This window comes from Lonchura striata, chromosome 1 (genome assembly GCF_046129695.1).
Source record: "Lonchura striata isolate bLonStr1 chromosome 1, bLonStr1.mat, whole genome shotgun sequence".
NCBI lineage: Eukaryota > Metazoa > Chordata > Aves > Passeriformes > Estrildidae > Lonchura > Lonchura striata.
In genome coordinates this window covers 29,658,077-29,685,650 of record NC_134603.1, presented here as the reverse complement: position 1 = coordinate 29,685,650, position 27,574 = coordinate 29,658,077, and the positions used below count along the sequence as shown (strand labels likewise).

At 41.1% G+C, this 27,574-nt stretch overlaps 1 protein-coding gene and 1 long non-coding RNA gene across 2 annotated transcripts in view; one reads left to right on the top strand and one right to left on the bottom strand.

Moving 5' to 3' along the window:
• Positions 1-8,008, bottom strand: part of LOC110481780 (uncharacterized) — a 106,620-nt gene extending 98,612 nt beyond the window's left edge. Inside the window, exon 1 of the long non-coding RNA XR_013339939.1 lies at positions 7,943-8,008. This is a non-coding gene — a long non-coding RNA (uncharacterized LOC110481780). The remainder of the gene's footprint in view (positions 1-7,942) is intronic.
• Positions 8,009-9,649: 1,641 nt separating this feature from the next.
• Positions 9,650-27,574, top strand: part of STMN2 (stathmin 2) — a 37,000-nt gene continuing 19,075 nt past the window's right edge. The window contains exon 1 of the mRNA XM_021550574.2: positions 9,650-9,797. Within this exon, the coding sequence (XP_021406249.1) occupies positions 9,779-9,797 (19 nt within the window). The 5' untranslated portion in view covers positions 9,650-9,778. The remainder of the gene's footprint in view (positions 9,798-27,574) is intronic.

Here is a 27,574-nt window from a genome sequence, read left to right as displayed (position 1 = left end):
TTTGTTTCCTCTAAAATTTAACATTAAATCATTACTATAGCACTGAATATGTGGGAAAATATTTTTTTATTTTTTTATTTTTCAAATAATATCAGTTTGAATTTTAGTACCTGCCAGTGCAAAGGTATAGATCCAGCAACAGGCAGTCTAGCACAGCAGAGACTAATAACCTGGAAAGCAGAGTCTGAAAGGGATCTGCAGATCCCAGTGGAGAAATGGCCTGAACTCGTTAAAAGCAGCTATATTGTGATAGGATAATACAGTTTTTGAACATGTTAAAAGAAATGAGTAAAAACAGAGAGGCAGGTTTTGTTTGTTTATGATGTAATTTTAGAATTATATATTTCTACTACATTGTTTTTAAATATGCTAAAAAACAAGGACAGAAAGAGAATAAGAATGACAAAGCTAAGACCTAAGATAATACCTTAAAGCAAAAAATTCAGGGACCAAATCATCTTGGTTTTTCAGAAAAACAACTGAAAAGAGACTGAAAACCAAAACAGAAAATAAAATCAGAAGACGGGCTTAGAAGGCAGAGAAATTCAGCTGCTGAACTGGGAGTTTTCACCTAATGTGTTTTTCCATGTTTGGTTATTACAACGGTTATATACCATGGAGCCATTGACAAAGATGGACAGTTTTTTTCCCCCTTTTTTTTTCTTGTTTTGTCTAAAGTTCTTACATTACTTGAATCTAATAACATTTGAGTGAACAGGAAATCAGATGTAAGTTAGGAATTTTTCAACCCTAGAAAAGATAAAAGTGAGTTACAGTTTTAACTGGCCATTGAATTAGCTCATATGAATAATAGCTCACAGTCTTTTCAAGTTCTGTGGCTTAATAAGACTCCCTTTTATTTCTTTATCTGAAGATTTACTGGGAAATATTCATTTCTTCTGAACTTAGCGATTACATTCAAACTTCAGGCATGAAAAAATAAATAGCTATGCAAGCCAAAAAACATGAGTAGCATAAGCTTCTGGGAACACAGGTTTTTTTACCACCTTCTGCATGTCTGCTACAGGACAAAAACTGACAGGGCACATTGTGACATGGAATTGTACCAGACAGGCTTTCCAGGGATGCATATGAAAGTAAGAAAAGACAAAAGGGGATAGAAAGGTATGCACCAGACAGCAGAACCATCACCCATGTCACAGAGGTGGAACTCAGGCGGTACACTGGCTTTTGTAAGTTCAGAGCCAAACTAGCAAACATAGGAGAAATTTTATGTCATTCAAAAACTAAATTCCTATTGAGCGCCACACCTACATTGCCCACAAGCATGTACTAACAAAAGCCACCATGTGTGAAACAATAATCAAAACAAAAGGTCAGTAAAGGAAACCGTTCTTTATTGTCTATCGTGAGTTACTAAGCCTGTAACACCCTACCTGCATAAACTCTTCCTAAAACACCATTTTCCTTGCAAACAGTAGAATTAAAGATGTTTAGTTAATCTCTGACCAGTCACAAGCTGTTAATGCATTGCCACTATTTTCCATGACATAAATTAAATATCTACCTAAGTACTATTCATTCTTAGTGTACCTAACCACACTACTCAGAGGCAGTGACTCTGTGGGACATAGTTTAGAGTAAGTTTCCATGAGAAACAGGAACTCCAAAATAAAATAAAAAAAAGATCAAGAACTCCACTACCTTCTACCTTCAGCACAAAGTGTACTCATGAACCCTACATATTTAAAATAGGAGTATTGCCATTAAAGTACCTATCAAAAAACTGAAGCTCCATACTATCCAAACAAGCAGCCCTGCCTACAGACAAAAAGAAGCACATGGGTCATCAGTGCACCTTTTAATCCCCCTCCTGGAAATCTACACTGTACAAGGGTAGTAATAACTTCCTGTATTTATGTCATGGTCTTTAACTGCTATTTCTGCATATGACCACTATGCTCTATTCACCAAACAGTTAATCAATACTTTGCTTTCACCTCATAACTCACTGCGTGGCCTGTGCTTTGTTCACTGCTCATTATTCAACTGCCTTATGATGCCAGAAATATTCAGTTCTTCCAGAGCTTCTCAGTGTTGCTCATAATTTCAACATCTGAATTTTTTTTTTCATTTGCTGCAAAAATTCAAATTAATTTACAAAAATCCACAGTAACAAAGAAAAGGTACTACTGCTGTTTAAAATACAGGGCAAGGAGGCACAAAAAAAATTAAAGGCAGAGGTATTCACTGATTTTAGATCTTATTTCTAAGGCATTACAGATGTAATTTAAAGTACTTAAAAACATTTCAAACACAGACATTGCAACATCACTTGCAGGTGTGATTGCTGAGGAAATTGGATTTAGGGCTCTAAAAGGGGTCATTAAAAATTAGATGATTAGAAACTATTACACCATTAGAGTTTCCACACAGAACTGGTTTAAGAATCTATATTAGCACTATATAGGAAAAGTATCTTTTGTGTAACAGGGCATTATTACAGTTGTGTGACCTTTCTTTCCCTTCCCATCGTTCATTATTGGCTTTCCGGTTCAAGTAATAAATGGAGCAGGAGCCACACGGGCATCACTCATCTCTCCTGCACAGCCCCAGTACATCCCCAGAGCAGGTCCATCCTGCAAAGAGACAGAAACCCTGCATAAAAACAGTATGTGATCACCCATGTATAATAAGGGGACCAAATTAGAGTTGCCAAGCAACCACCTCCCCACATTATGCTGCAAATCCCTGTTCTTCATCTCTTCAGCAAACACATGCCAGGCCTGTCTCACAACCTGACTCTCCCTTGTCTGCTTCTGTGACCCTAATTACCCGTTCTCCAAAAGGCTCCTTCACTGCAGTTTCTTTGTCCAGCCATTGCCCATTTTCTCTCATTATTCCAGTTGTTACTCTGTCTTTCTGTTCTTCTTAATTATCATTTTTTTCATCCCATTTTCCTATTTCCCTGACCAGCTCTCAGTCCACTGACATTGCTTAAAAAAATAAGGGGCAAACAACACTAAAAATATCAGATTAAGATAATGAAGTCTGGCAAAGCCATAAGCACAAAGAGTTGTTAAATGAAATTTTCTGTAAACATTTTAATATACTAAAATAAAGACTAGAACTAAAAAAGTTATCTTACACTTCATTCTCAAAGTGATTTTCTGCTACTGTTTCCTTCTAAGTGTGAATTTCACACTAAGATTTCAGCTAATACCTTCAAAGTCTGTTTTATCTAACCTCAGCATATTTTTACTTTACCATCATCTGTTGTTTTGTATGCTAAATCACTAAGTCAAAATAAATTTTAGTTGCAGAAAGAATAGATTATGTGCCTGGTATCAAGAACTTTATCATTATTTGACAGCCAACAATATGACACTTATTGCCCTAAAACATATATATCTATGAATATGCCTGACTACATAGAGAAAAAATGGTCTAGAATACACTTGGAGCAGCAAAATATCTGCTGGCCTTCTCCAAGGTGTATGAGAAAAAGCCATGATGAAACAGCTGATAACCAGCCAATGGTAACAAGAAATTTAATCAATTCAAAGAAGAGCAACAGAAAGTTAAAATAGCTCAGCATTTTCTCACAGCAAGCAGTAAGTGAGACAGAGAAAAGTGAATTAGGCACTTTACAGCATGATTTTGTTGTTGACTTCACATAACATGAGGCATTTTGCTGTTCAGAAAATTACAGTCAGGAAAGCAAATCAGAGCCATATCAGGATACACCTTATTTGGATAGAGCACTAGGAGGGCACTTTCCAACCAGGCCTCCTGGTCTTGGAATGACTTGTGATTTAGGTCTGCTGATCATCGACATCTTCTGTTTTTCTAGGGAAATTTCACTGTGAACCACTGAGGTGCAGCAGATGGTGTTGTTCCCCATCAGCCTAATCTAACTCCTTCTGTATCATCTATTTCTCCCATTTTTAAAAGTATAGATGGATCTGATATTCCTCCCTCCGTTAACTTCTACTTTAAAGAGGTGATTCTAGGGCTGAAAGTATAGTTGGTGTCCCACATCAAGATAAACATAGCATGCTCAGTACAAACAAAAGAAGATGCTTCTTCACACAGCAAGGAGCTGCTCTGTGGAACAGATTTCCATGAGACACTGTGGACACCACAGAAGGAAAAAGGTTGGTCAAAGGCTACTGAGTAGCAAAATTGCATTAAGCTCAGGTATTCCTGAGAGCAGTCAGTGACTAGAATGGTCCCTAGGGAAATTCTTCAAGTGCTTTTCCTACTGTCAGCCTTTCCCCAGAGTTTGCCTGCAGCCAGTGATGATAAAGAGAAGCTGCGCTACAAGGTAGGCAACTAAATGTCTAGAGATTACAGGAAGGTCTCAAAGTGCATATACTGGGAGACTAACGGGAGCTTGCTGCTGCTCCTTGGCCTGTGCTTGTGTCTGCTCTTCCTATACATTTTCCCATTTCAAAGACAAGCTCATCCCATTACAAAAACCAAAAATAAGACTTTACCTATGAAGAGTGAACTGAAGAAGAAAAATCATGGGTAAATTCTTTTTTAAAGCAAGGGAATACGGACGTGGAAGCACAAAGGCAGGAGAGAGTCAAAGAATTGCAAATGTAAGGATTCACATGGAGACATCAGGCTGAGCATCTCTAAAAGCACTTCTGTGAGCACACTGAACATGTGCAAGGATATGGGGAGGCTGCCCAGTGGTGGCTAACACAAAGGTGGGTCAAGATGAGAAAACCAAAACTGTTCCACAGGCACAGAGATTCCCCTCCAAGCTGCCCTGTCCAAGAGCTGGTTGTGAGGGGTTCATCCAAGTTGAGAATGTCACTGACTAGAAAATTCTGTTATCTGGCAAGGCCTTGGAAGGGGACAATATGCAATTTACAGACTACTGGATAGATGGTTCCTTGGTTTAGTTCCACACAAGAGTTCTCAGGGTCTCATGCACATGCTATCCTCATTCAGAATGATGTAATTGGTTTCCACCTTAATTTGCCCAGTCTTTGCCCACCAAGTCTGTGGTCTATATCTTTTCAGCACAGATCTACCTGCAACCAAGTCACTCCCATCCTGTGGCCTTGCACAGCTCTAGCTCACATCTCATGGACACAGTTGTTGAGGGAGATCTCATTATGTACAATACCCATGCTAGCATTAAGCCATTGCTTACAGATTTCTACAATTTTTTTTTTTTAAATCCACAAATGCCATAATACCATTATTCAGCTTCCCCACAGTGATCCTGAATGCTGCTGAAAGGAGCACCACGTGCAGCCATGCGAGAATAAAAGCCTGCATGAAACCAGGCGAGCGCTAAAGCTGCCTTACTCCAACACGTGTGTGGAACAAGCAGCAACCAAATCACTAATGGTGACATTGTTTGCAGCTGGCTTATCAAGTCACTACCAAGCTTCTTTACAAGATGATTTTTAGATAGGCTATGCTCAGCAAAAAAGGCACAATTTCGGAAGCAGAGAAATGCTAATGGGAACGTAACAGTACTCTACTGCGTAATTTGTCATAGCACAAGTGTTAGAAAAGGATAAGAAAGATACAATTTGAGAAGAAAATGGTCACCATGCTTCAGATACAAGACAGTCATATATACATATCTATCTCTGCTCTTTCTTTCTCCCTGTGTTTTCAGTTCACAGCTAATCTTTTCATCTGCTTGGTATATTTATACAGTTCTACAGAAAACTTCAGAAAAAGTTACCAAAAAATCCCAAATGTTACAAAGATTATGAAAACCACACATGCATATATTTGGAGTCTTTCTTTAAATTTCACATTAAAATATGCTTGCTTATCTACTTACTGAATAATAAACTATACTAACACCTTCTAATCTGTGGTTAACCTGCTGTGAAGAGTAAGGCAAAACAAATTATTTTTTCACCCATGGTAGGAAATTATTTTTGTCAAACATTCCTTCAAGAAAATCTTTATTGTACCCATGCTTTCAAGGGCACAGAGGACTGTGTCAAGGTTATTTTTTATGAGAACAAAATTAAAATAAAATAACAAATAGTGCTCAAAAAGGGATTACCATGCATCTTGTTATTTATGCAGAGAGAAAAACATAGCATGTGAGTGTATAATCTAAAACTCTATCATTATATACATGCATTGGAAGAGTAATTAAGGTTGTATAGGCACCATTATTCTTTGAGTTTTGAAGACTTCATTGTACAGTCTGAACTATATCTTTTATCATAAGTTTCATTGAGGATGTGAAAGTAGCAGAGATGTAAATGAACTAATAATGAACTAATTACTCCCTAATTTTCTAAAATTTCATAGACACAAAGAAAAATCACTCTTGAAGGCCTAAAGAAGGAGTAGAAGTGAACAAATAGGAAAAATCTGCTCCCCTAAATGAGGTCCATTACATTTCCTAATGACAAAAGCTAAGTGTAAACAATTGTCCCAAAATTCACTAGGAAAAAAGCTGACTTTTCTGGTTATTTAAGAAAACTAAACAAGGTGGCGAAGCCACAGTCAGCCACATAGCACAGCCACAGAAAAAGATATTCATGACCTATTCCCATCTCTATGATTCACATTTCAGTGCCAGTGCAGATCATTTACTTAGCAGCAATTGTCTTCAAAGTGCTGCGCAAACCTTTTCTCTTTGCAGTGCCACCTCCCCTTCTCCTTTGTCTGCAATGGGGTAAAAAGTAAAATCTTTCCTAACAAATGGATAAAAGAACAAATGGGGGAAATGAACAAAAGGTTTTCAATTATATGGTCATGGCCAGATAAATGTCAAAAAAAAAAAAAAAAAAAAAAAGAAGGGTGAAAGCCACAGTTATGTCCCATTGCTGTTTAGAAGCAATTCAGGGGTGTTTTGCCCAGTAGCACGTGGCTACACACACAGAGCACACAGGCTGTACAGCCACAGACCTGGAGGTAGCCTGGCCTGCAAATGCATTTTAATGTCAATCAAGAAAAGGCACAAACGGTGAAAGAAAGTCCTAGCCTTGCTAGGACATGCTGGATTTTAATTCATGCTCCCGTAAAATTTATGTGAAACAGAACATCAAAAAGTGGCAGCCACTGGGACAGAAATGATGTATGAGGTGTCTGATAACTGCTCCTGTACATGCCAAGGTTTGACATGACAGTGATTGCCAAGCAATTTCTTGCATCGCTTTCTCGGCACTCCCCACCCCCGGATCTGCTTCCTGGGGGAGACCCGAACTGTCATCGTCGGCGTCCCACGTCCCCCCGGCCTGACAATCCGCGCCGGCTCCCTCGCGAAGGACCGCGGGGAGTCCCGGCCCAGCCTGGGGCACCCGGGCATCGGGCAGAGGCGGCGAAGGGAGCGGGAGGCGCCGCTGCCACTGCGGCGGCAGCCGGGAAGCGAGGTCAGGGGAGCCTTCCTTCCCACTCTGCCGGCCGCCCGTGCCGCTGCTTTAGCTCGGAGAACAGGAATATCAACTAAATAGAAGAGACAGACGCCGGGGAGGGTCCGCTGCCTACTGGGCGTGCCGGGCGGGGGATGGGGAGCCGAGCAGAGATGCTCTGCGTCAGCACAGCCCCGGTGTCACGTCCCTCCCCGGGCAGCTGAGCCCCGCCGAGCCGAGCCAAGTGAGCGCCGGTGCCGGGAAGGCATCAGGACCACGGGGAGCGGCGGGGCCGGGCGGGGCCGGCAGCGAGACCGTCACCGCTCCCGGGGCCGGGCTCGGCCGCACCGATCCCTGCTTGCCCCCTCCTCGTCCGTCCCTGCCCGGCCCGTCTCCCGCCTCCGTCCGACCCCCTCCCGGCCCCGCCGTGCCTGCCTTGCCCCATCCCGCCCCCGCCCCTCGGGCTGCCGCGGCCCCGGCAGCGCCGCCGCCTCCAGCACCGCGGAGAGCGCCCGGGCAGCCTCGGCCCGCCCGCCCGGCGGGGACCACCCCTGCCCGGGCGCCGGAGGCTCGGCGAGTCCCGCGGCGGGGCGAGGCCGTCCTTGTATGCGGAGCACTGCGCCCTTGCTCACCATTTCCTCTCGGGAATAAGCTCCTCTTACCACAGACATCCATTATATCCCCTGCTCACCAACGCCCCTACGCAGCCACGGAACCGCAGGCCCAGAAGTCACCCCAGAAAGCCACCGGGTCCCGGGGCCGCCTTCCTGCCTTCCCCGCGGGCAGGGCCTCTCAGGAGGGTGGGTCGGCCTTGCGTCCCGATAGACCAGTTCTCATCCCCTCTGCCTGCCCCTCAGCAGGGAGCCCCGGCGGCTGCCCCGCCTCAGCTCACATGCTGGTGTCTGTGCATGGGGATGTTTCTCTCCCCAGACTCACTTCTAGACTTCACTATTCTCATTTAAAGAAAAAACAAGTTTAGTTTTTAGTCTCCTCATTACTGTCTCAAAAGAGAAAGCTAGCCTTATGGCCATGCTCCGGGTGATGCTTCACTCAAAGATGCTCTTCACTGACTTCAAGGAAGTTTGAGAAGCATAATTGTGAGTTACGTGTTCCAGGGAAGCACACACAGAGTGAGAGCATCACAGTTAGTGATGGTACACAGTGTGGGCTGAGCAGCTGCGAGCAGCCCCACACAAGGAAGAACAATGGTACCAATGCCCTGCTTTTCCCACCCACCCATACACACACCATGAAACACATCTACAAGTAGCGTCCTCCAAATTGCAGGTTGAAAATTCGCCCAGTGCTCTGTCTGGAAGCAGTCTGGTATCTCTGAAAGCTCTTAACAGTAAGGCTGGTGATCCCCTGGGAGAAGCAAATGAGCTCCAGCTGGACAGTGAGATGAGAAGGTAAAGGTGGAGCATCCCTCTCTTTGTGCCAAGGTCTTGGATACTGTCTCCTCTAGCCCTGCAACTGCCCAGGCCTAGGAGGTGTACAAACAGGTCCCATTGCTGCCCTGTTTCTAGCAATGCTTCAATTAACCTCTACCACATTTTTTTAGTGGCTGCCAGTTAATGTCATCTTGACAAGGATAGAGAATTCTCAAAATTAGTGTAGGGAGTTCTTAGAATGTGTCCATCCCTTTTCATGTAATGACCGTATCAGATCCCATCCTGCATACTTTATCAAGGGAATCAAGCTCACATCTCCCCATGACTTTTACCATAGTGCATCAGGGAAGTAGTTGCTGACTTCTGTCCACATTTATCCTATTCTGGGATTTCCAGAGCCCTTTGAGAGTGTAAGCAGGTCCAACTGCCATTTCCCAAGGTTAAGAAAAGTTTGAGATGACCAAGGTCAGGTCTTGGTACAGTAAACAGTAAAAAAGGTACTAAAATGCAGAAACATTCAGAATAAAACTATTGTATAGGATACCTGTGCAGGAGGCAGAAATAAACTGAGCAGCTGTTTTACTGAAATGTTCTAGGAAATCCCTTACAATGGTCTCTCTTCTTGTTGTATCTTTGGGATGAAATATGTTAAAATGAATTTGTGCATGTTTTGCAGGTAGCAACAGCAGAGCCCTCAACACCAATAGGCTTTTTTCATGTAAGACATAAAACATTTGACATGGAATGTACTATTAACGCCAGACCGAGGGGGGAGAAGCATCCAAGGACTGATTTCCATTTCAAACTGCATTCTGGCACTTTGTACTCCAGCACCATTGGTGGATCAATATTTAATGCCCGGAGATTCTGGCTCTGCAGGAGTCATGTCAGGGGACCTCTCGAGCCAATCTGCTTGGGTAGAGGAGTGATAATTATTCATGGGCTCCTGCCTCTTGCTCCTTCTCTTGCACAGCCCCACTCTGCTGACTCAGTGCCTTATTCAGTCTTCTCTCCCTCTCTCCACTGCTGTAGCTGGACCCTTTGCCTTCACCGCCTCTGAGAGCTGCACATCCCAGCATGGCTAAAACAGCAATGGGTAAGAAAACGCCTCTCTTTTCATTCAGCCAGTACTACGGCCGCTGTCTCCTAGGTCTGCTACCTAAAACTGGGTGTTCTTCTCACTCTCCCAAAAGTTTAGGAAAAAAAAAAATCATGAGAACACTGAACATATTTTTAATTTCATTGATCAGAGAAAAAAGGAGAGGGTGGGTGGGACACGGGGCTGTTTTAGTATCCTAACCGGAGATCGGATTAATTATATACCGATGGGTGAGGTCGGCACAAGAGCACAGCGTAATTTTGAAACGCTTTTCATTATTTTAAAGGTGAATAGATATTTTATTTATATATATATATATATACACATATATATTATACAGATATAGATAGATATTACATATATGTATGTGTGTGTGTGTACATGTGTATATATATATAAAAAAGAAAGAAAGAAAATAAAAACAAAAACGAGCGGTAAAGTTATCCCTGCCGTCAATATGCCTCCATCCGTCCCCGCCGGCCGGAGTCAGCGCTCCCCTCTGCCTCAGAAACCGCGTGGGACGAAGAACAGAGGAATCGGGGAGAGGCACCCCGCCGCAAGGGGCTCGGCGCGGGTCGGGGGCTGCGGGCGGGGCCGGGCCGGGCGGCGGGGCCGCGGTGCGGGGCGGGGGCGCTGCGGCGGGCGGACCCTGCCGGGCGCGCACTGCGGCCGGCCGCGCCCAGCCCAGCCCAGCCCAGCGCGGGGCTGCGGGAGGGGGCGAGAAGGAGCCGCGCTCGGCGCTGCCCCGGCGCTGCCCGCACCTGCAGTCTGCCGGGGGGGCCGGGGGGCCGGCCGAAGTAGGTCACTGCATCACGGAGAGCTGGTCTGCGCTAGCCGTGCCCGCCCTGCTGTCTCTCCCGGGGGGCGGCTGCCGGGGCTGTTGTTACCTCGCGTTTTCCAGCGGCAGGGAGAGCATCCCCTCCCCCGCAGGAGCCGCGCCCTGCCGCCGCGGCGCGCCGCCCCGCCGCCCCTGCCCACCCCGCCGGGCCCGGAGCCGCCGGGCGGGGCGTGGCTCCTCCGCCGGCCCCGGCCCCGGAGAGATCCCGGCTCCCGGGGAGCGCGTTCCCCTCGGGTCCGGCTGGTCCTGCCGGTCCCGGCAGGAGCGAAGGGCGGTAGCCCCGCACTGGCCCCTTTGTTCGAGGGAGGCTGCTGGGTAGGGTGGGCGAAAAATCTCAGCGAGGGTGTGGAAGGAGAGGGAGAAGAGTCTTGGGGTCGGGCTGCTGAAAGCGTCCAGTCCCTAACGCTCCTTAGGAATGGTTTTTGTTGGCTTGGGTTTTTTTGGGATTTTTTTTTCCTTTCTTTTCGAAGGGGACAGAGGCTGGACCTGCATTTGACGCATTCAAATCTCAAGTTTTCACAATCATTCATCATTAATGTCATGCACACGTAAATCCCACAAAATAAGGATGAAGTGCTCCCAACACAATTAGCGTCCTCCCCAAGAAGCAAATCCTGTTCAAATTTTCATTTGTGCAGATTCTTGTTATCACTCTTCATCGCACTGCACGAAGTTACACCAAACCCTCCTGGCACCGGCTGAAACCGATGCATTACACCAAAGCATTTGTCTGAATGCTGCTGTTCTGCTCCCAAGGAACAATTGGTGTGGATTGAAAGCATTCTAACGCGGCTGTGGCACCCTTGGGAACAAGGCATGAGACAGCTGTAGATGCAAACAGGGGAGGGAAGTGAGGGCTGTGGGAGCCTGGCCAGCCCTGCAGTGCCGAGCACGCCGTCCCCTCCCCACTGCAGCAATCCGGTAATCAGTATTGATAATTTGTAGTCGGTCGGGGATTTAGCGCTGCAGAAGGCCTGCTAGGAATTCTGTCACAAGGGAAGGAAGGGCTCCTCAGCCTGGTGTTAATGATCTCTCATCCCAAAAGCACCGAGATTTCTGCGGCAAGAGTGATGCCAGGAATCATTAGGTTTACCCAGAGACAGAGGGACTATGTGGCGCCAGTTTGTCTGTTAATTCCTCGTTATCGAGCCACCTATACCAGCTATAAAAAGCCGTGCAGCCACCTAGCTCCCGTTTCCACAAATGCTAATTGCAACAACATTCAATTAGAAAATTAAAGTTATTTTATTAAAGGCATCTTCCATATTTAAACTCACAAAGCTTAAAGGAATTCCCCTCACCATTTCTATGAACCATATTCTTCCTTGTTACAGTTAGACAAAATTTGTATCTAGACAGCCTATTCGAAAAAAACACTTTGTTTCAAGAGTTACAACAAAGCAACAAAATTTATTTTCTTGTGGAAAAATAGATGCATTCTCAGTAATGCACATTTCCAGTTAGGGCTAAATGAGCTACATTTGCTCTGTACTCAAACTTTGCCCAGTAGAACACAGAAAGAACTACAGAGTGCCTGATTTTTTTCCTGTTGAGCATGAGATTTGGCAAAGTGGCAATAAAGGCTAGGTCCTGCTGCCACTGGAGCCAGCAAAACATTTCTAATCAGCTTAGCCCAGCCCACTATTATGTTTCTGGCACTGGTCCAGCAAGGCACTTAATCAGATGTCTGAGCATATGACTAGTCCTATTGGCTTTGGATAGAACCCTTCACCTAACTTAGGTCAGGCACATGCTAAATACCTTGAACAAGCCTGTGTTTATATTCTGCCATAGAAAGCAAAATTAAGCCTAATTTTCTATGAAGCTGTGTAAAATAAAACGTTTTCAGGGAAAGCTCCTTTTACTTACGTAGGAATTTCAACAGCTGCAAGAACTTCTGGAGATGATTACATTGAATGCCTTCAACATTCTTCTTTCTGTTTATTTTACGTAGTATATGAATGATGCATGCCACACAAGCATCTTTCTTTGAGCTTTCTTTTAATTATGTCTTTTCTTGAAAATCCATGTAACATGACTGTACAGAAAAATGGGGGCTTTTAAACTTCATCCTCCCCCTGACACCATCTTCCACATGAATTATGTATTGGATAGAGGGACTCCTTCATGCTTTAAGCTTCCAAGGAAACAGGATGTGTGTTACTTTGCCCTGATTTATGACCCTAAATCAGGGTCACTACAGACAACTAGGCCACATGTCTGGTTTGATAAACTTACTTAGTGTAAGGTACATAGATGGCAGTGTGAAGGTGAAGCAGTCTGTGATGCCACTGGAACTAAAAAAAAGTGTTTGAAACCATTATTTCATTTTTTTTTTAATTTTGTGGAGTTTTATTTAAAGAATATTTATTGTTGATCTTCAGACAACCATCATACAAAAAATCTCAGTCCTGATTATGGTTCTGGTTTATTTTATAGGAAGTTGTTTAACAGAAATACATGGGGTATGTGTTAATAGTGTGCTACAGAAGTGTTCTCATGTCAACTCCTTTTAAGATAGCCAGGAACACTGTAAGGTGATAGATGGCTGGGATTATGAGGATACAAGAATGGAGGCAGCCCCATGCAGCATCTCTTATTTCTTTGTCAGATAAAACATATCTGAGTGAGACTGATTAAACTATTGCAGAAGTGCTTCAGAGTTGCTCTTCTACTTTGTCATTCGCATTATAAGCTCACACCTCCATTCTTAGCTTGATGGATGCAAGGCCACTGCTCAGTTTTTCTGCTAGCTGAGTACTACATTATTGTTTTATCTGGTATGTAACATACATATTAAGTCATAAATAAGTGTATGGTTGTTGAGTTTAACTGGTTCCATTATTTTAATAAGTAGCCTTTTTTTACTGCAAAGGGGTAAGAATTCTGCCTCTGATCTGCCACCAGACTTAAACAATGGCTTGATTGTCAAAAATTGCACATAAATAGTCATCTGAATATCAATGGCAATGGCAAGCTTCAAGTTCAACCACATATGGCTAAATGCCAAGATGAATTCGGACTGAACATGCTTCTTTCCATATTATTCAGTTTTTAGCTGAAGGTTTTAAACTTCCCCTTTAAAAATAAATAAATGCACGTTAGCTCTGAATTATTTCCAACTGTAACAAAATTACATATCTGTTAATAGGAAGTTACTTCAAGAGAAGAATGAACATAGGCAATAATCAGAAAGTTATTTATTGTATCATAGTGTTGGCAGAAATGTGATTTGACTGAGATACCACTGTTCCAATTTTTTTTAAGAACTAGGAGAAGAAATCACAGAATATGCTGAGTTGGAAGAGACCCATCAGGGTCACTGAGTCCAGCTCCTGGCCCTGCACAGAACCATCCCCAAGTCACACCATGTGCCTGAGAGCATTGTCCAAACATTTCTTGAACTCTTGTCAGGCTGGTGCTGTGACCACTTCCTTACGAGCCTGTTCCAGTGCCCAACAACCCTATGGCTGAAAAAACCTTTTTCTAATATAATTTTGATGTGATAAGAAAACTGAAGTGCTAACATTTTGGTTAGTTTATTTGTTCTGTGAACTTTTATTACTGAGCTAGTATAAAAATGTTGGTAAGTAAAATTCACTAAAGAACTGAATTTAACACCTATTCACATTCTTTTCTTGGTTTTTAAAGATTTGATTACTCTTCCTGCTATTGAGAATTAAGACAGGAATAATTTTAAAAACAGTCCATATAGCTAAGGATTTATATTGCCTCATAGCAGTTCTTTACTTACCCTGAGGTGTACAGGCAGGAGGGATGGAATGTCATGTATTCCATTTTCTTATGGAAGATATCCCATAAAACACTGAGGAAATAAAAATAAACTTCAGCAGCTTGAACACTTCCAAAATGTTCTCTCACCTCCACCTCCATTACAATCACCTCTTTGTCCAAATATAAGCTCTTGCTAGGCTAAAAACCTCCCTGTTTAATAATGTAATCTTGTAATTCATTTGCATAGATTTTGTGAATTTGAATTTTCTTTAATTTATTATTTAAGACTGGCATTTTTTACTATTGGTATTTGTTCAGCAATAGTACATTTCTCTAGATCACATTTTGCACACCTATTTTTGACTATATATAGTGTGTAATCTAACCTTATGGTTAGATTTTTCTCAGGTGACATTTATATTAATTTCTTTAGAAAAGAATTCTCCATTTTCAAATTAATAGCATTAATTTGGAAAAAAAAAACCTCATTACAAAAGAGAGATGAGGCACTCACATCCAGCAATGTATTTAGATAGTGTTTTAGCCTTCAAAGATTATACAGTATTAACTAATTAATTCTCCTAATTGCTTGCAGTGAGAAGTCACCATTATTTTGTAGTCTAAAACACAGGGAGCAGAAAGCTCCCATGACAGATTAGTCTGGGCAATACTTGATCCATGCAGCATTTTCATGTAGATCTAATTTAACTACCTTGTTGTTCACAGACAAAAGAGGCAAAGAGATGCTCAGCACTCTTGAAAAATAACAAACCTTAGGCGTCCTAAAGTAGGCATCCAAAAATGGTGTCACACCACATAATTGATATAGTTGGAAAATTTACTCACTAAAAGCTTTGCTGAAGCTGGTACAGCAAAAAAAGCTGAACATAAGGGACTGAGGGTGGCATCTGGCCCTGTGGCCAGTGGGCAAAGAGAGGGAGTGTAAATTTGCCTTTCAGCTTAGGGTATCAGGCTTCAAATCCTTAACCCTGGCACTCTCAGGAGTTCTGCCCAAGGATGAGCAAATGGTACACCATGAAGCGGCAGTGCTTCAAAAAATCCGCTCTCAGTTCTCCATACAAGTCACCCTTATAAACAAAAAACTATTGCCATCCTCAGGTGACCTGTAGAGAACATGCCTTCTTCAGCACTTATCCAAAAAATGGATGGTAGATGAACCAACTTTGCAAATGAAAATGAGCCTTGCCTCACTGGAGCCAATGGAGCGCAGTACAGCCACTGGCCTCAGCACAACCAGCTGGTCTTTAGCCTATGGGGATGCAGATACTGGCAGCTGTTTTGGAGGAATGGCTGCTATTCACAGTTATTTCTAGGCTACACACTGTTCTGTGGGTACAGTCTGAGGTGGTGTTGGTTTTCATTCGAAGGGTAGGTCCCCATGGGGGGTCTCAGCCAGCAATTCTACCAGGGACACGTATCTGTCCTGCAAGGTGCTGGCTACCCATGACTGCAGTGCAGACAGTACCTGCTCCTCTAGTTGCTCAGAAATTTTCAAAAATGGACCAAAAATTGCTTTGGAGACCTCAATCCACATGGACCTGCATCCTGAGTCAAAAAAAAAAAAAAAAAAAAAGAAAAAAAGGACAGATGCGTAAATGCTGGCTCCTGGGAGCTAAATACTTATCATGTCATGTGTCTGACAAATACCAGCATACCAAGTTGATCTTAAATTATTTCATTTTCTCTTCCACTTATGTTTTTATTTTTCCTGTCTTCTAATACATAATTTAACCAATGAAGTAAATTTAAGCTATTTCTGCCAGGATGTGCAGTTAAATTGGTGCACAGCATCTGCACAAAATATTAGGTTTTGCTGAATATATTCAGAAGTGTTATTTTTCTAAGTTATAGCTTCAAATCCAAGCAGTTCATAAATAAATTATTATTTATGTATTAATTCCAATGCACAAAACCTATCACTGTTGTAGCAGTTATTTTGTGAAGTTGTGATCCTTCACAGACACAACCACAAATCAGGATTGTTAGAAGTTTTTCACCAATTTTGCCCCAAGCAGTAGTTTAGTTTGGAGAGGTGACTGAGGAAAGAGTTAGTAAATGACATGTGGTGAGATACAGGCATGGCTGTACCTCCACAGCACACAGGGAGAGGTCAGCCCCTCTGGCTATTATCAAAGTCTGTCCAGAGTGAATGTACTCATAATTTGGTGACCCAGAGGAAAATGCCAGGAGGAATGGTGAGACTTCAGCTGTCCCTTGGACTCTTCACACACAGCCTTCAGAAGCCCTGACTCAGTCCCTTGCATTGAGTTGGGTGGAGAAAAAGATGTGGCAATGGATGCACTCCTACCCCTGAGCCAAACAGCCAGTGGTTGGCCTCCAGGTATGGTGCTGGGATGTGGTGGCTCTTGCCCCTGTGTGTCCTCCTTCCCCACAGAATGCCAGAGCCACCAAGCTGTGTCTTCTTTCCACTCTCCCATGGGAGAAACATTGTGCTAGAGACAGGACAAGAGAACACACAGGAGGGAGGATGTCCCATGCCTAGGAGCTGGGGATCCCAGGAGCATCGCTGGATTTTGCATGATATGGCAAACTAGAAACAGTTGTGGAAGCAGCAAACAGAACCTGAGTTCCTTTGTTTGACAGGATGCTTTGTCTTGAATGGAAATTTTGAGAGTTTGACCTCATCTCTGGCATTTCCCAGTCAAAGATGCCACTGTAGGGAGTTGCTCCAACAGGCAGGATTAAGACAGCCACAGATACATTTTAAAACTGTGGCTTGCTCTTCTGTTTGTGAACAACCCTGTGCTACCTATGTGTGCCACATGCTCCCAGGAAACAGGCTACACAGATTTCTTCAGAGGACTGGCTGTGAGCTGGAGGAACACACAATTCCCAATGTTAGTGGCTTAAACATTTCAAGTCTGACCTATCCTTGTTTGTCCAAAGTTTAGCACCCTACAATGCACACCAATTTAAAGAGCACAAATTGTGTTTTCTTTTATTCTCATGACCTCTCCTCATCTGTGGAGGAGTTTCTAGGATCCAGATTTTTGATTTAGAAGCCTGAGTTTTCTTAAGCATCATTTTAGGCACCTAGTTCCTTTATTGGATTTGTAGGTTAATCATTTTATGACCTGATTTTCTCCTCTTTAAGATGGGGATAATTGGGTACTTACCTCAGAGCTGGGATGTGAGGTTATGTTCCATACTGTGTGAAAATGTGTAACCATGCTTTGATGCTGTAGAAGTGCCAAAATCCATACTGATCAGATTAAGAAGCAGAGCAACTTACCTGCTAAAACTGTATTAGCATTCTCTGTTATTGAGGTACTTATTTAAAATCCTTAGGGAATTTCTTAGGTAAAGAAAAAATAATGATGTGTGTATTTTATGCTACTGAAGCACAGAGTTCCAGAAATTTAGAATTTACCCTAAACTAAGATACACTCTACCTGAAAGTAGATTAAGTATCTTTTAATGCTTAAAGTTTTTACATTTAAGTATATTCACTAACTTCTAAGTAGCTATAACTTTTGATCTTGATGATATTTTTCATGCTTTCAAAATTGCTGAAAACACTAATTGTCCTTTTGGGCTAAGATTTCTTATATATATATATATATATATATATATATATATATATATATATATATGTTCAAATTCATCCTCTGGTTTCCAGCAGGATGACTCTGGATGTCATTTCATTGGTAGAGCTCCCTGAAGTGACTAATATCATCATGGTTATTATTTTTTTCCTTTTCAAAAGGCTGTGGAGACCACAGCCATGTCAAAGATGCACAAAAGCTTTTCACAACATTGCTATATGAAAGTGTAGCAAAAATTACCTTTTTTTATTTACTCGTATTTTTGTACTGCAAATCCTCCAGTTACCTGAATGGAGCTATAAAAAAGTTGCATGTACCTAGGAAATCTTAAAACAGATGTATTAATCAATATCCATAATTTTTCAAAGACATTTTTGGAAATGAAATTAGCTTCTGTAACCCATTTTATTAGTCTGTTAACTATTATTATATATTTGTTGCTTACTTTATTAATGTGAGAAGAAAGGGTAGGTTATGTCACTCAAGTATCACTTGAATAGACCCTCTTTGTCTCTCGGTGCTGGTGTTTATTACATAGTAATATATCAATAGTAAAATAGTAAAATATCAATAATGACATCTTAAGAAAAGTAATAGTAATGTATTTTTTTAAGCTACACTGACAATTCAAGGTTGCTTTTGGTTTTGTTTTGTTTTGTTGTTTTTTGGTTTTGTTTTTTTTTTTTTTTTTGTTTGTTTTTTTTTGCAGTAAAACATTAAGAAGGGAAATATCTTACTTAGGAAACCATAGTGCATTTGATTAACAGTGTAAAGTATTTCATCTTGTTGTGAGAGGCCTGAAAAACAGGAATAACCATGACAGAAGTACTTTCAAGTCCTCTGCAAAATTGTAATTATCAGTTTGCATCATTTGCCAGTGCTGTTCTAGAGGTCTCATCTCTGCTGGCATCCTGGTTTCTGCACAAAGATGCAATGGGTCTGTCAAGGGTAAAAATTTCAATAAGAACAAATACTGAACCCATGCAGCAAAATAAAGGCATTTAGATAAGCAAACAGGTAATCTACAATAGGAAGGTTGCTTGTATTTAATGCACTTCTATGTAGTTATATAAACAGAATTTCCAAGATTTAAAAAAAAAAAAAATAAGAAAAAGTATAGTGAAAACAGAACATTATGTCAGATGGACCCCAGTCTGTCCCTGAACTGTGATTACTATTTTTATAGTCTTTTAATGTAATTTGTATATAGGGGAGAGTCTGAGATAGCAGTTAGGAAAATTTTTATTTGATAAAACTCTCAATGTTCTTGTGAACATCCTAATCAGTTTCCCATCTACTCCATCCCCATGACCTACTGATTTCCAGTCTGATCCATTTCCTTGGTACCCTTTCCCTGATTTTCTCAACCTAGTTTCATTATCCAGTCAGTCAAGTGTTACCCTCATTCTCGATCCAGTTTCAGTCATCCTATTCCCTGGCTGACTTTACCTGCTTGGTTTTCCTTCTTTATTTTTTTTCTAATTTGTCTGCTCTTGGCAATTACATCCACAATGCAGATCCAGCTCTCGTCTCTTCACACAGCCACTTCATGCTTGTAGTCCTTCAGACTTCTGTGAGATCAGAAGGGGAAGAATTGAGACCACAGGATAGTTGTTTCCTCTTTTATGTTCCAGTTCCCAGTGCTTCTCTGGTCCATAACATCATTCTCAGCCCATGTGGAATCAGAATCCAGCTTGAGAAACTGGCTGTAAATCTTGGATTTTGTCTCTCAGACAAGGCTGAAGGATGAAATCTGATGTTTCACTGACTTATTCCATGGCTGGGCCTGGACAAATTCTTCATATGAAGAATGATTCCCTGGCACAAAGCACTAGAACCTTTCAAACAAGTGTAATTAACCACTAACTTAGTTTAGCCACACACATCTATTTTTCCCTAGTCATCATCATGGAAATAGTGAAAAGTTTTTAGCTAAAACCTTCTCCAAAAGTTTAGGAAGAAGCAGCCTTCCAGGCAAGAAAACTGTAGACCAAATTGTAGTTTAACAATGTGATGTTCAGTGGAAGGACATATTTTCTGATGCAGTGGAAGAAACAAAGCAGCACAAGTTGGGAAATAGCAATGGCTGACAGTGTTGCACATTTAAGTGGCTAAGATGTGCAAAGGCCAGGAACATCAGCCTTGACAGAATTAGATACTAAACCAGTAAAAGTCTGTCGGTGAAGTAGATTCATGTTGATTTACATCTGATAAACCTATTTTTCCTCCTTTAAAACTCCCACAGCATTAACTTAGGAGGAAACATCTCCTTTATTATTCTTTAAAAGTCATGTAAGAGCCAGCTACACTAAAAAAACAGGAGAATTTTATTATTCAGAAAGAGAAACTTATTTTTATACCGGAAAAAGTACTTGATCATATAATGAAAAAGACAGAATAGGTTGTTACAAATTGACATTTGGGGATATCTAACTCCTGCTACTCTTAGAACATATTAAAAATTCTTTGGACAATCCAGTTCTGGAAGTTTGATAAGTCTGTTGCAAAGGACAAGCTGAACAACAAAGAATTTCTGATTTGCTGTTAATGGCAGATTGCTGATGCTGGGGCACAGTGCCCTGAAAATCTCACTATTGCAGGACCCTTTTTTTTTATTCCAAATGAGACAAACACCCTTACACCAACAATCAGTGGAGCATCTCTGCAGGGATCAGCTCCACATGTGGTTAATTTAATAGCAGAGAAGTGTCTCTGAATTCATCAAGATTTTCTTTTAAGTGGAGGCTGGTATTGCAGAAAAAGTAGAAAGGCACAAACAGAGACAGATAGCTGCAGAGAAAGATGGACTGACAGAACAAATGTACTCTAGAAATTTTCAGTAATATTTTGGAATGAGAAAAGTGCCACTAAATTGAAAAACAGTAAAAAAGAGGGAAGGAGAAGAGAAAGATGAAAAAGAGAGGTGGGTCATTAAAGATTTAATTGGGAGCAGTCACATTCCCAAAAGTTCATGTAAATTCCTATAGCATAGACATTTATGCAATAATTTTACTTCTTCAAAAATCAAAGTGCTTATATTATGCAAATCTGAGCAAAGCTACTTAAAACACAGGTCACTTTGCTGCAAGCAGTAGTTTTTGTTCTAGTTTTATTGTAGCATCAATTGTAATAAAAATATCTCACCAGCAAATGTTCCCTCTCAGCCAATTTAATCAATTCTGAATAATGTACTAATTTCTTTGCACCATCAGTATGGTTTCCAAGAAGAGGCCTCATTCTTTATCTTTCTCTTTTTTTCTTATTAATTTTATACATCTTTTGGTTAGCATACTCAATAATATTTATAATCTATGCCCAACCATGATAGAGTTTTTATGCTGTTGAGAGGTATAATTATTTTCACTATGGAAGCAATCAGATGTTTGCATGTATGCATAAAGTCATGGCAGGATACAATAGTAGAAGTATACATTTGGTAATTAGTAACAACTGCATAAATTGTTTAGGTAAAGGTCACATAGAAAACTCTGAAAGTCACAGAATGACAGATGTATGTCATATGGAATGGTTTGTTTCTGTCATTTCATGAATTTGAACACCTCATATAGTGTGCTCACTACCTTAAGCCACCTATTTGCCCAGTTATCCCCCACCTTCCTGAAAGCCCTCCACTGGACTTTAACATGTTCCTCCATGTCACTCTTAAATTGGGGGATCCAAGACTGGATGCAGAACCTCAGGTGCAGCTCCACAGCCCCAAACACCTTCAATCAAAGGTGAACCCAACCCCTCCTGCTGACCCACACACACCTCTGCTTCTTCTCTCTGTCTTTCAAACCTGAACATTTAAAAGAAAGAATGAAGAAATAGAAAAAAAAAAAAAGAAAAGAAAAAAAAAAAAAACTCTCCCTTGTGAGACTTTTGGAGCCAACCTACACAAGCTGAATTTATTTCTACAAACTTATTTTTAAAAAAAGTCACTTCCCCAGTATCCATTCCTATTTTGGTGTTTACACTTCATCCTTCAGCACTGACAGTTATGGGTTCAGGAACCCATCATCTGAAACCTCACTTGGGCATTTGTACCTTTTTTGGACTGTGGAGAAGACTGACAGAAAATTATCTTAGCCCTTTCAATGTTGTAAAAATAGATTTCCACACTAGCCCCAGTTTCTAGATTTGGTGACCTGCCAAAAGATACTCCTAGTCATTCTGCTGCCCACTTGTTAGCAGAAAATACCAAGCAAAAAGATGAATTTTACAGAATCTGCTTTCTATCAACATAGTTGGTGAAGGAATTGCTGTCATTTTTGCTTACTCTGTGCAGTGCTTTCAAAGTTCTTCAAAACCTGAAGACATTATTTTTTGAATCAAAGGACTTCTCCAAAGATTAACATGCCTTTGATAGGCTTCCTACATAGGGAGACTGTTTTAAATTAGGTATTACCTTTCTCTAAACCCAGAAATTTCATCCCTTGTAATATCTAATAATTAAATACAGCCTCTTATGCCCACATAGAGAATTGGTGAAAAAACACATTGTATAAAAACATTTACATTCCAATTGTCTTTGTTATGAAAAATGTGAATTAAGCCATAGAACATAAAGCATCAGAGTTTCCATTATCAGTTTCCATTATCACACCACCTCGGGGTGGATTTAAAGCAAAATCTTCCACAATTATGAGTTATGTCAACAGACAAATTCTAATATCAAACAGTTTTATAAGGAAACTCAGAAGTTATTTACTAGGAGCTTATTTTGTTCTGGCATTCAAATTTTAAAAACTGGTGTTAATTAACACAATTATAATGTGTGTCCCATTGTATAATTGCAAGGATTGGGATTCTTCCTTTGTAAGTAATCTACTTTCGTATGTCATTTGCAATTGTGTGCAGAAAGCAAACTTTATAAAGAAATTGCCTTTGTTCAAACGGATGAGACATTCTTATTTTAAAATGTCCCACAAAATTAAAATTCCATTCAAAACCCAAAAGTAAATTGGATTTTCCAGACTGCCTCATTTCACTGTCTTTTGCATTTTGACATTTAGTCGGTAGTCATGGCAGCCAGTAAGAATGATTGCATAGCATAAATATGCAGTTACACATATTTGGCTTTGGGTTAAGTACATCAAACACATGGGAATTGCTCAAAATCAACCAATAAACTTACACAAATCAAGTTTTATAGATGATATAGATATAGATATATACACATACATAATACATATACACACATTCATACTTTTGTATATAGTGTGTATAGACATATGCATATATGGCATATATATATGACATATGTACATATTACATGTTTATGTATAGACATATATTATCTAACTAATTAATGATTCCACATGTTTTGTTTTCAGACCCTATAAAATGTGTTTTCTAGCCAATAGGGAATGATTAGTTTTGAAAGATACTATCTACAACACTCACAGTAGTATATTTTCTCTTAAATGGATTCTTCTGATATTTGTGGTGTGAAAATAACTGTGATAGCTTTTGCACTCAGTGCAATGACTCAACAAGCAGGGAACACATTTAATTACTGAAAAGCAAAGATTGAGAGTTAACCCTGCAAGAAATCGTAATTGCATTTATATCATATATCAATCATATCATATCATATCATATCATATCATATCATTTATATCATATCATATAAACAAAAATTTCTACTTAGATGATTGCCCTGCTTCTTTTTTTTCTTTTATTCTAGAGAAAAAAATTTTAAAAAGGTACCTCGCAATTTATTTGGCTTATTGTTCTGAGCCTCAAGACACAACTAAATAATATTTTGGACTTCATCAATTCAAAGCAAAGTTTTGAAAATACTCTAAGATATTAAAGGTATCCGCACTTTGGAATGGCACAGGCTAATGATATGTTTAAAAAATGCATTTGAGTTATAAAAAAAGTCACATTTTATATCAGAGCTACAGTTCTGTTAAAACAATGTGCATATCTGAGCCAGACAAATGGCAAGAAGCAGCCTGTCTGATAATGGAAACTGTCACTGTATAATCTATCTCTGGTCCCTTGATTGAGGTACTCCACAACAGCTGAATGATGAAAACAGAAAAAGTTGCATTATTTACCCATTCTTTCCTAATTGCTTGCTTTTCCTGAACCATTTTGAGCCATTCCTTTCCTTGTGATGTATCAATGGCTTGCTTTCAAAACATGTGGGTAGTTCTGCTAAAATTTGCTTTCTGGAGAAGCTCAGCATGAACAATTTGACTGTAGTCTCTGCACAGAGGTGAGGAGAGGGATTTCATCATGTAATACCAGGTCCAAGTCGGAAAGGATCTGTGTCCAGATGAAAAGAAGCAGTAGCAGAACTCCAATTTCCATTGCAAATATTTGCAGCATGCAAGGTTATGTAATTAGTCTTCAAGCATGATAAAAAAATAGCTTGGAGTAAAATGACTGTGTCAAGTGTCAGGGGGTGGTGCATGGCCAGGTGATGCATGACCAGGTAGTGTTTGTCGAGCTGACATAAAGGGATAAGGGTGATGCAAATTTTAGTCAGTGGAAGCCTCTGAAAACATCACAAGGAAAAACTAAATAAATGCTTCTGCTCCAAATACACAAGGATGACAGTGAGATTCAAATCAATAAAATACTGGCAGCCAGCTCTCTCACTCCCTGTTCTAGTAACCCAGTCTTACTGTGCTGGAACAGAACCCGTAGTGTGATTCATACCTTGGGAAGATGCTGTTTGATCATAGTAGGCTGCGTGACTAAACCATTGCCATTCTATTTCATCATATTTGATTTGCATCCTCCCTCAAGAGGCTGTTCCACCAGACAGCACCTGTATTGCCTGCAGCACTTGCAGGTGTCACTTATACAGAATTCAGGAGAGCTCTGTTCCCCAAGAAGCTTTCCTGCACAATAGGCCTGTGACCCAAGGCATTTCTTTTTTCATGTCTGTGACACTGTATCCCCCAGCATCCCTTGCCTCTCCTTCTCACACCATAAGCTCTTTGGCACAGGGTGTTTGCATGTAACACATTTTTACAGAAAGTAGCACAGATCTCAGCTGGGCCCCCGCATACTCTCGCAAAGTGATGATGAGATGACCTTAAGAGCATACTGGGAGGTAGCAGCCATCTCAGATAGCCTGGTCCTGGGTGTTCTGCTGGGCTCTCTGCTTGAGATGCCAGAGGAGATGGGAGTGCTCAGCACAAGGACTCGAAATTTCACTTCCCACCAGTGCTCAGTTCTGCACCAAGCTGCAGACACACTGCTGCTCTGGTGGGGAAGCCTGCATGCTGCTGAGGGAGAAAGTGGGCTGATTGCAGGCTTGGCAGCTTCCAATCTGTACTTCACTTCTCCTCACCCTATACTTAGAAAGACACTGAAGAAGTTCCAGCTCCTTTGCACATCCTTCCCTGGTGCTTCGGCCACCGGCGTGGCCCCAGAACCAAGCCAAGCACCACAGGGAGCAGCTGGGCTCAGGGGGCTCCTGAGCACAACCTGCCCACCTCTGAGGGAAGGATCAGCAATCGGGGGTTGTCCTGTTGCAGGGAGGTCCGAAGCAAATTCCACTATGCTGATGTTAGGGAAGGCAAGTGCAGTTGGTAGCCCTCATCACAGGAATGCTGAGACAAAATAACTTGCATACAGCAAGGCTGGCTTGTTGGGAAGAGTCTTTGAAAATCCTTCTACTTCCCTGGCCTTCAGACATGTACATGAGGATTCCTGCTGCTTTTTAGTCTGCATGTAGATGGACATCCTGGTTCAGTGGTGACTACCAGAAGGGATCTTCAATGCCATGTTAATGGAAACTTTGGAGTGAAATATCTGGTTTTTTAAGCCATTTTATATGTAACCTGTCTTAGAAGTGTAGAAGAGATTAATGTCTGTGTTATGGTGAAAGGGTATGTCACAACCCTTTAGGCATAGAGTATAAAGGAAATACATTACACACCATGAGCACTAAATTATGGCAGGCAAATCCACCCATTCAAAAACTCCAGAGGCTGAAGTTTTGTTTCTTAAATCATTCATATAAGACTCTAAGTGATAGATCAGGAGAGAGGGATTTTTCTTGCGAACAGGAAAATTAGTGATAAAATCAAACCCAGAACAATACATGGAGAACCCTTGCTACATCTCTAGCAGGACTCCTCAGCTAAAAGTAAAACAGATTTTTCTGTAAGGTATGACAGAGCCAAACTCACTACAATGCCAGTCAAAAGAAGCTGTTCATCCCAGGTTCAGGTATGTAACAAAACCAACAACAGTTCTCAAGCAGGTGAGGTGAGCCAAAAAAGGAAGATTATTTCTTCCTGGTCTTGCTGCTTTCCTCCTAGTGCTTGCTGAAAGCCTGTTCACTTTTTTTCATCCAGTCCACATTCAGAAAAAATTACTTTGGTTCAAATCATCCCATAGCTGACAGACGGGATGTAGAGGTACAGAGGGAAATATGGTGAAGAGATGCCTTATAAATGCAAAGCAGACTTTAAAGAAAGCTGTGTTTTCCCCTTGTGAAAAAAAAAAAAAATCTCTGGACTTTTTGTTTTCACCTTGGTTGAAGTTCTCTAAAGTTCAAACAAATTTCAAGAGGGCCACAGTCCTCTATATTAGCACTGTCGCCTTCCCCTCGGTCCCAAAGGACTTTCAGAACTGCACTGCCAAGGGCTTCTTCATGCCAACATGATGCCTGGGCTCTGCAAAGGGGTGGCTCAGAAAAGAGTGCAGCATCCTGCTCTGCCAATGCCATGGACCAGTTTCTGCAGAGTTGAAGGAGGAAATAGGCCTTGGCTTTCTTGTTTTGCCTTCCTGTGTTTCCACCAGCATGCAGTGTGGTGAGGCTGTGGGGCCCCGAGTGCACCAACAGGCTCTGAACAGCCACATGTCTGCTGTATTCCTTCCATACTAGAAGGAAATGTGTGTGTTTTCATTTCAGTGACTAGAAAGCACAATGTGACTGCAACAAAGCATCTGCATCAGTGTTTGTTTTGTGTAATCATGACAAAGTTTGGTTTGTTTTCAAATTTAAAAAGACCCCTTACATCAAAATCTCATTTTGGAAATGGGTTTACATTAGCTCAACAAAGAAGTCCTATTAACTCATGTCACAGATGACTGTAGTAGTCAGGGTTCAGTGAATGGACTTTCTCATTGTTTCAGCAGTAAAAATTACATAAATTTAAATAATACAAAATAGTAACTTTACATCTTAAACATTCTGACATCATAAAGTGAGCAAAGATATTTGGCTCTAACCACGTACAGTAAGTAACAACCAAAGACATGGCATCCGAAGTAGTCCAAAAAGCTATAGTCATGGTCAGTGATAGATTAGGTTGTAAAATTAGGAGCAATTTTTAATGAGACTTGTGCCACTCTCCAATCTGCATTTTTGCATGCATTTGTATCCTTGCACTAGAAGTTCAAGAAAACCATTACTGGACAGTCTTTCCATAAGCAAACAGCTTCTTGTGCATTCCATGGGATGGGTTTTCCAGCTAGATCCTGTGCTGTAACCCAAATTATGCTGTGGAAGTGGTATGCCAGACCTTGCACTCGATGACAGGGTTCATTGGTACAATCTGATGCAGTCTTAATAAGAAGCTGAAGGTCAGATCTGTTGCTTGCATTAGGTTTTTTTGTATATTTGAAGAACTGATACT